This window comes from Takifugu flavidus, chromosome 12, assembly GCF_003711565.1.
Source record: "Takifugu flavidus isolate HTHZ2018 chromosome 12, ASM371156v2, whole genome shotgun sequence".
NCBI classification, from domain to species: domain Eukaryota; kingdom Metazoa; phylum Chordata; class Actinopteri; order Tetraodontiformes; family Tetraodontidae; genus Takifugu; species Takifugu flavidus.
The window spans coordinates 7220821-7233159 of NC_079531.1; the positions used below are offsets into that span (position 1 = coordinate 7220821).

General features: G+C 44.0%; 1 protein-coding gene and 1 long non-coding RNA gene across 2 annotated transcripts; both read right to left on the bottom strand.

Moving 5' to 3' along the window:
• Positions 1-8529: 8529 nt before the first annotated feature.
• On the bottom strand, positions 8530-10218 carry gemin7 (gem (nuclear organelle) associated protein 7). The gene is made up of 2 exons (XM_057050303.1): positions 10104-10218; positions 8530-9563 (listed from the first exon to the last, which is right to left on the bottom strand). The coding sequence occupies exon 2, from the start codon at positions 9544-9546 to the stop codon at positions 9160-9162; it is 387 nt and encodes a 128-aa protein (XP_056906283.1). The 5' UTR covers positions 9547-9563; positions 10104-10218; the 3' UTR covers positions 8530-9159.
• A 335-nt stretch (positions 10219-10553) lies between these two features.
• On the bottom strand, positions 10554-11555 carry LOC130535311 (uncharacterized). Its single transcript, XR_008953086.1, has 2 exons — positions 10999-11555; positions 10554-10780 (listed from the first exon to the last, which is right to left on the bottom strand). It is a non-coding gene; the product is annotated as an uncharacterized LOC130535311 (long non-coding RNA).
• Between the last annotated feature and the right edge of the window lie 784 nt (positions 11556-12339).

Below are 12339 nucleotides of genomic sequence, written 5' to 3' on the forward strand. Positions count from 1 at the left end.
ACTACATTGATGACACAAAGCAAAGTGACAGCCTTGATGTTTACCCAACGCCACTGCCGTACATGCAGATCTGTACGTTACAGGCTTGTGTATGCATATATGTGTGTGGTCAGTCATAACAGGAAGAAGGCCGTGCATGTTGACACTAACCTGCTCTGGTGATTGGCCACGTGAAATAAATAAACAAGCAAGCGATTGAGCCCACACGTCCCACGATCTGCACGACTTCTCCCAAAAATAAGACACGCCGGGTGCTCGAACCCAAACAGGAACACCTGCAGCTCGCCCTCTCATCATGGCCGACAATTACAATGCGTGCAAACAGTTTACTGTAAGGCGGGCGGGAAATATCTCACAGATGCCACGAGGCTCCTTGAGGAGCAGCGGCGAAGGGGAGCGATTACACCGGAGGACACGGGAGGTAGGTGTATAATCACAATGGGTGAGGACTGATGGCAGATTAAAGGAGAGGAGTGACTGAATGGGTTTGAGTTTCCATCTAGTTGGACAGTGGAGCCGCGGAACAATGACTCAAAATGGGTGCAAGAAGTTATTACACACATCAGGAGGACAATTCTTGACATGTTCTGGTGGGGGAAGAGTGAAAGAGGGCAAATAAGGTCCGGGCTTGGACCTACGCAGTCCATAAACATGGATCCGAGGTTGATCGTCTCCCGGGGGGAGCGAGCGTGTGTCTGTGAGGGACCTCTGGCTCGGCTGTGGGAGCCTAAACCGGGTCAGGTGGACGGGATTGAGTTCAGCTGTAGGAGGAGGGAACCAGCCTCAGAAAACATCTGCAAACGCCGGTACACGAGTGTGTGCAAGGCTCCGGCTTCGCTGTGGAGACGTCTCATTTGGCACCGCCGGTGGATTCTTCAGCGGGGATAAAATGTACCGCGAACAGCTGCACCTGATCGTATTTCTACCCGCGGCGGCTCGATAAAAGGGGTCCGACCTTCACAACAAACCCGGCATTTAAATACACATAAATAACAAATGTACAGTTGCGCGGTGCGCTTGCTTCTCTCTGCTGGCCTGTGCGTTGAAGAAGTAGCCGCTCATCTTCCCGCGTGAAGGCTCCAGATGTGCCGGGGTCAGCGCGGGGCTATACTCCCCGATCCAGATGTGTCCAGGTGCAGCCTGCAGTGCACGCACGCCGCTCAGAACCTCCTTGGATCCCGAAGCAGGTCATCTGGTCAAACACATTTCCACATACTCTGGATGTTTGGGAGGAACAAAATGTGGAAAAAAACATAGTTTTGAAGGTTTTTTCCCCATCAGCAGCTGCATGAACAGCTCTGCCATGTGCTTGTCCACTGAAACAGTCCTGACCCCTAAAGCTGATTTCTGTTTATAAAGTCACATGTTTTGATTTGTTATTTAGTTTCAGAAACAATCCAGTGTGACCTGACGTTGGATGTAATATTTTCCCATATTTTCCTAACTTACTGTACAAGCTGGAGCATCGCAAGGATATGTTTCATTTTCGCTACTATTTCAGTAACATTTCCCCCAGCCGTGACCACAAAATTCATGCTAAATAGGATGTTCCACTCATCCTTTTGCGTGTTTCTTTTTCCTACGGGTGGTTGGTTGGAGGAGGAATGTTTCTTTAGCCTCCCTAATGGTTAGAGTACATTTGCGGGCATCGCGTTTCCAGCTCCAGTCGTAGTTTATTGGTTTGCTCTGTCTGCAGGCCTGTTAGGGGATTTTGCGCCATCATTTATTTTGTTTACGTGCACAAGCGCGAGTTAGCGCCTCGGTTGAAGATGGAGGACGCCGCCAGTCGGTCGTATGATGTGAAAAACGCGGGTTCAAAGAGAGGAATCGGGTGATTTATCTCAGTGTCGCTATCTCTGGCAGGATGCAGCTATCTTTCCAGAAAGAGCAGCTGTGTCCGTTGATATCTTGAGGAGAGCGAACAAGACTTCACTTTCAGGACACAGAACTGGCAAGTTTACATCAGGAAAAGGGCACACGAGCCTTACATTCTCTGGCACCAGGGGAGGGAAAAGAAATGGAAAAATTAACTGAAGAGTCTTCATTTTAAAACTATTGGCAGAGGAGAAGAGATGAGGAGGGTCTCCTCTTTATAGAGGTTTGAGTGGCTGAACAGATATAGACACCGAAGATCTCGCTATCAATCAAGACACGATCAGTAAATAAGCAAAGTGAGGAGGGACCGAGCTGCAACCTATCTTTTGCATCTGCGAACACACACGCAGACACGTAATATACACAAATACAATCCCGCTGTTCCCTCCGTTCTGTCCTTCTGTAAGCACCACCGACCGCCCTGGGGTCAAACACAAGGGGGGGTTCTCAGTCAGGCTAGTACAGGCAAGAAACATAAACGTTGCCGCTACAGTTTTAATTCTGGTAATCAGATTTTGAGAAGGTTTATCTTTGCAGAAATACATGTGAAGCCGGAACACCTGATTTCAAAAGGTGGTTCTGTATAATTCAGTCTCCTGTGTTGGCTTTTCTAGTCTTGCGAGGCCCAGCGCATTGCTGTGTCTTTCCGAATGTTGCTATAAAACTTGTTTACTCAACACGTCCTGCTCTTTCGATCTAGAGTTTCTGCCTCCTGTACCCTTGGATATGTGCACTGGCCTATTTTGGATGGATAAGGTGGTTTTGAGTACGGCCCTCATCTGCCTGAGCGCCTGTGTGTGTTTGCCTTTGACCAGTAAATCCTTAAACTGGAACAGTTTTCTGTGTTTGCACAGGTGAGGACAATATTTCAACAAAAAGGGCTGCAGGCCAGTTTCTTGCCCAAAGTTATGAAAAAAGCTTAGTAGGTCAATAACTTGAAACATGTAGCAACAACATGGAATTTTAGAGCTTATGTGGTGTAGGTAGCAGAGAAGGCATGAAAATCACCTATTTTTTAGGCTCCTATCAAGCCGGTCATGACATAAACCGACCGCTGGTTAACCTCTGTTGACTCTGACGTGTGTGTGTCATCCTTTTGGTCCTTATACTGTAAATTTGATCATTTCTTCCCAATATCACCCCCACTTGCATATGTCCCTCCAGAGTTGATGTATGTGGATTGGAGCCTTATCTGTATTCACACATGCTGACCAGTTGATCCAGCCCTCTCTCAGCAGAGGTACACTAGATCAGCATGTCGATCTTCTGCCCGCATCTGTATTTTTATTTTACTTTGATTAGAGCTAAAATAGCCCGTCTCAGTGTCAGCAGCTCCTTTGAGGTCAACAGCAGTAAAGAAATTAGACGTCATCCAGGCCTCCAGGAATTCACACATTTTCCTCCACTTCCTGTCCCTCCTCTTAATGCAGACAAGTGAGGAGCAGGGGTGAGGTGAGGAGATTATAACACTAGAATGGCTGTTTGATGAAGCACAGAGGAGGCACGGAGCGGCGACGTTAGTGGAGGCCATCAAGCAACACTTCTGTCTTCCTCCACCCCCCCACACACACCTCTAATTCCTTCGCTCCTCTCTTTGTGAGACAGAGTGATGTGACAGTAGAGAGCAGACAATGTCGGGTTACCCTGGTAATTTGGGATGGAGGACGGAAGCATCCTAGGCAGCGCGAGTCCCAGTGATGATTCACCAGCCTGCGCGATGAAAGGGTGACGACCCCAATTTGAGTAAGGCAGGAGGAGGAGAAGGCGGATGAGGAAGGAGGGATAATAAGGAGGTGGGGATGGTAATGCCTACGTCAGTGGTACTTGCTAATAGGCAGATGTCCTTGTCCCTGATTCTAGTAAATCATCTCTGCTGACGGAGAATAAAAGGAAGGAAGAGGAGGACAGAAGGAAATAAGCAAGGCGCAGATTGACATCTGTATATGTGGGGAGTTGGTTTGAATTTATGAAAATAATAAATAAAGCGGTAGTTCCAGCCACTACTGGATGGAAGTTTAAAGTGTTTGTGGGCCGGGTTGTGTCCACAGTGGGAAGCAGGTGATGGGAGTTGGGGAGGGGGGACTGCTCTGAGACTTTAGTGGACATACCCACATCCACATCTTGGATTAATGTCTGGTCCCCAGGTGATCGCTAAGAGCCCTTCCCAAGGGCCCGGGACACCTAAACTGGTCCTTGAATTTATTCGTTGTCTCCAGTCACACCTTCTCTGGACCCAACCAAGAGCAAAACAAGACTCAGGCCCTTAACGCCGCCATCCCTGAGGTAATAATTTCTGTTTGGTAACAATGGCGGAATAAACTCAAAAACTGGTACATTCCATACTGCTGGTCCTAAACCTGCCTCGCTGTCGGCACCAGCTAACGTTGTTCTACCCTGCAGACTCACCTAATGGCCACAGGAAGATAAACTTTCACAAGAATGCGATATTCTTCCAGATTGGATTGCAGACTGCATCCCTCACCTCCCCCCGTCCCAAACACTCTGGGGCAGCTTCCCCACTAAATGCAGCCGTCTCTCCTCCCAAACATGCATATCTTTTAATGCAATACTCTCTGCACACAGCAGCACATCTTTCCCCCACCAAAGATGTGGATAGTAATGATTTGCTGCAAGAGTGGGCACAGCCAGTGGAAGTCAGGACTGGGACTGGGCATGTGGACAGCTCTAACGGGACACCACTTCCTATTTTAGTCTAATTAAAGGATTGTAGCACTGAAATGGAAACTGCTTCAACAGCGTGGGGCTGACCACTCTGGGGGGAAACCAGCAATTTGCGCAGCCTTTGAAGGATGAGGTTAAAATGAGCCCGATAACAGTCGGACATGATACCAACTACGGTGTCTGTGTGTGGCTACTGACCAGTAGCTACGCTCAGACAAATCCACGTGCGTTTGAGGCTAAATATAAATTGAATCCATAAATAATCACAAGGAGTAAACATACAAATGATGCACCCTTGTGTCAGTAACCCTGAGAAAAAGTTCAATGCTAGCATTTTGAAGTTTAGCTGGCCTATATATGATTATTTCTCCATCTTTTCCTGAGAACGTCCGGTTGCTAAAATCTGCTTGCTGTCTTTTAGTCACAGTCCTTTAAATATCAATATAAAAATGTCAGAAGCCTGTAAGTCTGCACGTCAACAAGGCTATTGATAAAACAATCAATCAATCAAGTTGTCCTCTGATGTTTCAAAAGTAGTGATAGAAGGAGAATAAAGACAGCCGCTCAGGACATGCGTGGAATTTAAAGTCAAATGACATCAGAGCTAGCCTAAATTGAAGCCAGAACATCTCAATTAGCCCTCTGGTGGCAGGCTGGACTACAGGCCATAAATCCCATTTCTCAATGTCATCAGATGGAACAGAATTAAGTCTCAAAGCGAGCGTCAAATAAATTTTACCCAGAGATGGTTTGAGTCATAATGTCTCCAAACTGCAGGGACAGTTTGGATAAAGACTTTTGGCTCAGCGGCTTCACTGGGGATGGAATTGTTGAGGAATTATTGCGTTGGCAGGATTTATGCTTTAATATTTCATTGAATCTGACACTATAGGTAAGCACAATTACTCTAACATCGAATTAGACTTAATTAAAAGAATGGGACAACATGTATAGGTAATGACTGGCAGGAGGTCTATTCCCAAGGATTATAAACATGGTATCAGGGTAAATATTTGCCTTAAAAAGTACTTCAAAACTTAAAATATAATGGGAATCACGTGCGTGTGAAGCAGTTTTTCTTTTTGAAAAACGACTTTTTTGTATATACAGTACTAAGCAGTATTTTCGGAGGGGGGATAAATAGAGGCAGTTGTGACATCAAATCATGGGCAAAAAGTCCTTCAGCTAAATCTCAAAGCTCCATTTTCTCACAGCGAGCTCCACAGGCCGCCCGTGCCGAGCAGATGATGGCATGACTGATTTCGGCGGGGCTTTGCCATCGCAGACACTAATTAGCAGCATCTTCCTGTGTTTACTCCTGTGGGACAGGGAGTGGGCCATGCTAGCATTTACAAGCTTCTATAGATAAATGCAGATAACTTTAATCTTCATTCTAATGAGCACTTCCCTTTCCTCCCACCTTCTCCTATGTCTTCCTGTCTAGACTCCAGTTCTGCATGTGTGTCCTCGCAAACATGTGGCATCCTAAACACCACTGTGCCCCCCCAATTTATCGAATATTTGCACCTTTCACAGCCTTTGCGGGAACATGGGCCATACTGTTGCAGATGTGCAGTAAATACGTACATAAATAATAGAAAATTCTGGCAGGTTCTGTGGTATGTTTGTGCGGGGGGCTGATGTTGGTTCTGCCATGCTGCCGGGCCAGCCTGCTTTATCTCTTTGTCCTTTCGAGTTGGGGAAGTGAGGCTGCCACCTGAACAATCACTGGAGCTCCTCCAGCACCCTCCAGCAGCAGAAATTAAGGCAAACCTGGGAAACGAAGGTGACTCAGACAGTGGGAGCCCGTCTGGCTGATGTTTGGAGGAAAACATCACCAATAATCGCCGCAGCAACACGTTGGGTTGCCATAGAAACGTCCTAAACAGCAGCAATGTTGACCGGCTGTTGAGGCTGTCCGGGACTGGTATTTGCACAAATGAAAGGAAGTGGAATTTCAACAGCAATGTTAGCTGCCTGCTGGAATCCAGAGTCCTGCACTTATACACTAGTCACCCGGACATTTGTGCTGGGACAATAAATGAATGTGTTCGATAATTCAGTCAAGATTGACTCTAGAAGTGCTTTCGAGAAACACCGAGCAAGCAGCCGTGGCAGGAAAAACGACCTTTTAGCAGGGAGAAACTGTGAACTGGGCCGGGCTCATATGGGGGACCCTCCTGTGGAGGAGTAGCCGGGTAAAGGAGGACAAGACGGGATGAGGCAGGGCAGGAAGAGGAGAACAGACACATACGTCAAAAACACGAATGCCTTCGACACACAATTATGTCCTACAGATTTAGACTCAAGACTGCAGGGTGGCTGGGTCAGAGGTCACAAGGTTGCCCCAGCAACACTGGTTAACCACAGCAGTCCAGGGGTTAATGACTCAATGACGACCATTCGTCGCAGCTCAATAAGACAACCATCCGCCGTGATAAATAAGCCAAGGGAGTTGTGTTCAGGCCCGGGTTCATACGGCAGTGCCACATCCATCGTGTGAGAGTTCTGGCAGATGCCTGAAGTCCTGAGCTCAGAAGTGTTTTGCTAATGCAGTGCAGGCAATGCTGCCGCTCCCAACATTTACCGGTACTCTCCCTTAATGAGTGTTCATTAGCGCAGTCACGACACCTCTGGTGTTCCCTTCAGGACCCTCCCCTTCCCGCGGCTACCTGAGCAGACGCGCAATTTGCTCAAATGTCATTGGGATCGTCTGCTCCTCCTAAAAATACACAACCATTAGGTCATTGTCCGATTATTTTTGTCTACTGGCAAAGGTTCGGGGGTGATTAAGTGGTTTTCTAAGTTATCAGACACCTACCAGGAAGTGCGACAGGGCCACAAACAGGAAGTAGCAGAATGTGCTTCCTGTTGGCCAGCAGTGTTATACTGGGCAGATTCCTACAAGTCTCTCACACACACACGGTGAGTGGCAGGAATGTTTTTCCACTGGAATCTTGCAGCAGCAGACTGTCAGGAAAGACAAAAGCCATAAGAGTAGATAACATTATGACAGTGTGTTCTCCTGACGACAACGCATTAATCCAAATCCAGCTTTCAAAGGATCTTGTGGTCTCGAGGGGAACGCTTTGTTTCCTTCACCGGTGCATTCTGAACATATGACAGAATTCTAGACTCATTCACCGGGACACAAGCCCCAGATCATCCATACAAAATCAACAATAAAGGCAGCAAACACGAAGATCATGAGGAGTCAGAAGCTGCCAAGGACAACACGAGTTAGGACAAAGTCCTCTTTTACCTTTAAATCAGTCAACAGTGAGTGGTCTTAATTTAAAATAAATAAATAAATCATTCCTAAAGAAAATGCATGAAAACAACATCCTATCATATATAAAGCAGCTCAACACAAATCCAAAGCCTAGTTGTTGATGATGATGATGCTGACAATTCCACGTCAGTGCGGCGAAGAATATACGTCTGCGAGAAGACGTAGAGAGAAAGCTCAAACCGATGTGACAGAGGATCATCGCAGGGGCGAGAAGTGAGCGAGCAGCTGCTTGCACAACCCCGCCGTGTATATGAAATTATCATTGCTCGTCCTTGAGGGCTTCCTGATTAAATCACAAAGGCTCGGTGACGTCACGCGATCTTTAAGTCATGTTTTGGATTAGGGAGGGCGATCTGGAGTGACGGGGAGAGGAGGGAGCTGGATGAGTCACTGATGAGTGCCTCCACTGAGTGGTCAGATAATTCAGGTACAAAACCAGACACGGGCACCGAGCGACCGTCTAATGGCACTCAAATAAAATGACTTATTGAGAACTCGCAAAATACACCTTTTAGTAAGATTAAATATTATTGATGCTTTGTCCTCCCCCTTCTTCCTGAGAGGCCGGTGCTAATCGATGACCAGTCCCGCTTCCGACCGTTACAACCATGACGAAGAACCAAACATGTGTCTCTGCCAGATCGGGGCTCAGTCTTGGGGGTGGGAGCATTACAGAGAAATTGGAGGTGAATCAGTCAGAATTTATTTTCCATTCTTAGTCAAGTCACACTGGTAGTTTTTGTCACGTACTCACTCAGAGAAGATTGTTCTGGATCTCCAGGACCAGAGCTACCAAACAAATGATTTTTCCTTGAATAACCTTAAAATATTCTAAATCCCCATTTTTGGTTAGGTTAAATTACAAAGCAACACCACAACAGTAAAGATCTTTCTTTCTTTTTTTTATATTCCCTCCGCAAATAAAACCCAAATTGGTTGTGCAGATACAAAAACAGAAAAAAAGAAAAGACTACAAAGTGCAACTTTTCACCTAACTGATATTACAAAAGAAACAGACAATGTATCGATATCTATTGTGGCCTACACCAGTCTATCAAATCTGCAATAACTTCTGACCAAATTACTGTTGCATTAGAAAATGATTTCAATAAATGTTGCTGTTGGTACTCATCTTCTGAAAATACTGGCAATCTTTAGAAAAAAATCATAATATAATTTGTTCTTCAGAAGACTTTGTCAGGGCAGATTTAGTGGTGAAACAACGCCCTCTTGTGCTGAAGGCCAAGAATTGGGTAGTCACAAAGTTCAAAAATAACTTTTAGAAACTTTCTGCTTGAGAGCAGTGACACTCAAATTTCAAACGTGTATGAAATCACATCCTGGCATCTTATCAAGGCCTCTTTTTGCACCCCGATTGGAGTGTGCAGGTCTGAAACCTGGAAGTTCAGCACATCAATGTCCGATGCTCCAAACGTGGCTTCCACTTTTACGTTCTCATGCATGTCAAACTCAACCTTCTTGCCGGTCATGGAGAGGAGACATCGGAGGAAATTCTCCCTCAGCTGTGAACGGGCTTTTTGTTCTCTCTGCAGCTGCTCGGCGTCAGCATCTGAAGGGATGGAAGTGGGGATGCTGGTGCGGCACAGAGCGATGAAGCGGGGCGAGTTGGGGTCAAATCCACGACTGTTGGGGTCGGGACCTTTTGGGAGGCGGATCACCGACACTGGCACTGCCATGCTGAAGTTTTATATTTCTGAAAGAGTTTTTTCAAAAGCATCAATTAATGCATTATTGAAACATTCAAGATGTTAAGCATGACAAATTTGAATGCATGCTATCACTTTTTAAGATGTGAAAAGATGTTAATTTCATACTAAATAGCTGCATGAGATGAATATACAGGTCATTTGAAACAAACAATTGTTAAATGAAGGACTTATAATTCAATAATCGTTAAAAAAAAAAAAACTTGGTTCCAATTTAGCATTGTTGTTTCAGGGGTTTAGAATGTTTTAGCGTGAGTACCAAAAGATTGCGACAATGATTTTTTCCAACTCATTAAATGATAGTGATACGATTGGAAATCAGTGATGCTTTTTAATAAAACGCAACATTAAATGATAAATAAAAAAATTGATGAAGCTACACTCATTCCTCTAATCGTTGAGCACTGTGTGCGTGTTAGCAATAACACACTATATCCATGTTTTACAACTCAGCAAGATCTATTCATTTAAAAATAACTGCCATTTGTAAAAATAAGAATAATATATATATTTTTTTATATACTGACCGATTTTACCAACGTTTCCCTCCAGTGTACAACAGCAGTTAGCAGTAAGGTCTTCCTCTTCTTCTTCGCTGGATATAATTGGTGGACTGATGCACACAATATCGCCCCCTGTGGACTGGAGTGTAACATGAAATGTGGGGGTCAACTTCATTCTGAATTCGAATTCGAGAAATACAAGCTTTGATACAGTAAAGAACTCACTGCGCGCTGTAAAAAAATAAATATATGAAGATTTAGAATTTATATTATTAAAAGAGTAAAATGAGTTAAACAGATGCCATATACATTTCAAATGTAACAACTCCTGCAAGAGGCCTGCAAGATCTCAGATAAATCTTTGCCAAATTCTTTTGTCCATGGTGAAAACTCATTTTATGATCTGAAAAATTAAATGCAGATAAAAGTGAATGCTGTGTTGTTGGATGGTAGAAGCAAAAATTCAGGGATGAATACTTCCTCATACTTTTTTAATTTTCATATTCCAATCTAGTTTGCCAACAGAACTCCTCAAAGTAACAAATGAAATTTGTTGAGAGTGTCAGTGCTGTCGTCTCGTATTTGCTCGGGTGGTGGTTCTCATTCGGTTATCAGCAATTCCTGGCAGCCCTCATGACAGGTGGCATCTCTCGCCTTAACGCGTACCACCTTAGGAGTAGACTTGGACTTCTTTTATTGTCCTTGCACAATGATATTAAAGACAATGAAATTTGGAAACAAATGTATTTGCATTTGCTTCCAGAGTTGTAAAATATAAATTAACACATAAATATACAACACAAAAACATGAAAACACAGGTAAAAATTGTAATGAACATAAAGGCTGATTAAAATGTAGTGATACGGTGAAGTCATTTCCATATATTCCACGTATTTAAAAAATGAAATCCAAAAATACCTTCCACGTAGTTATGAGAAGAGGGAAAAATGTCCACCGCGGTGAAGAGACAGATATTGTCTCCGTGTATGTCTCCGGGTAGACCTCTCCTTCGCTCTCGGTAGAGTGCAACTCATTTAGAGAACTTTATAAGAACTCCCGTATTGCAAACATTACAGACGGCTGGAATACGCTTGACCAAGGGAGATATTGAGCTAAACTGCTAATATTTATGTAACAGGGCCTTTGTGTCATAATATGTTATGGGGCGTTTAATTACACAAAATATGGTCTATACAGAATTTCCGGTGTCCTGCATTTATTCTTCTGTGGTGTCCCCTATAAAAGTGATGGTGATCCTTCCGCCTCTCCCCTTTTGCAATATACTCTCATGGGAGAGGAACGGAAGCGGGCTGTTAACTGTTTGTTCGTATTTTTATTTGTTGCTGCCAGAATAAAAAGAGAATCCTGGACACGAGAGTCTCATTAAAACACAACGCAGAGTTCCACCAGTTACACTTGGTGCCGTTCGACCCGTCCGGACTCTGGCTGCGCCAACTGTGTACTGTCACGGGATTCTCCATGGAGTGAACTGTACTGTTTTTGATCGTCAGTGGGTCATCTTTTTTTTCAAGAGTTCACCAAGAGTTCACGCAGAGTTCCACCAGTTACATTTACTCAAAACAAAAAAATGTTAAAAATGCAACAAAAAAAAAAAAAAAAAGTAAAATGGAAAAAGAGGAGGTGTAACTTGTGCACAGATCACTATCATCCAACACTGATTTTGACTCAATTGACCACTGGATTTGGGAGCTGTTGAGTTAAAATACTAATATTTACAGTTAAAAAAATATTGAAAATGCAAAAACTATTAAAATGCAAAAAAAAAGGCATCAATTGTGACAGATCTACAATGAACTGGGACATTGATGTCAAACATTACACGCCCCATATTTGAGGCCACAGTTAACAAAATTGAAATGTCATGAAGGTCTCACTTATTTATGACACGTGTGTAGTTTCAGCAGTGGAAACAACAGAAATTAAATGTACGAATAACATAAAATGACTATCAGCAGAGAACTACACAGCATAAAGGATAAACTGAGGTAAATAAGAAAAACCAGGCTGGTATTTCAATAGAAAGACTCATTTCTGTGCGGATTTGCAACAATTGATAATATATAACTAAATAACTTCAATGGCACAACACACACTGATCTTAATACCACACTGTAACAGCAAATATGCCGTGCTGAATGTCTGTCTGATTCAACTAACCTTCTTATGGACGCACATGTGAATTTAAATGACAAACAGCAGGCTGAGAAAAGTCTAAAAGACCGGAACTGGCTAAAACCA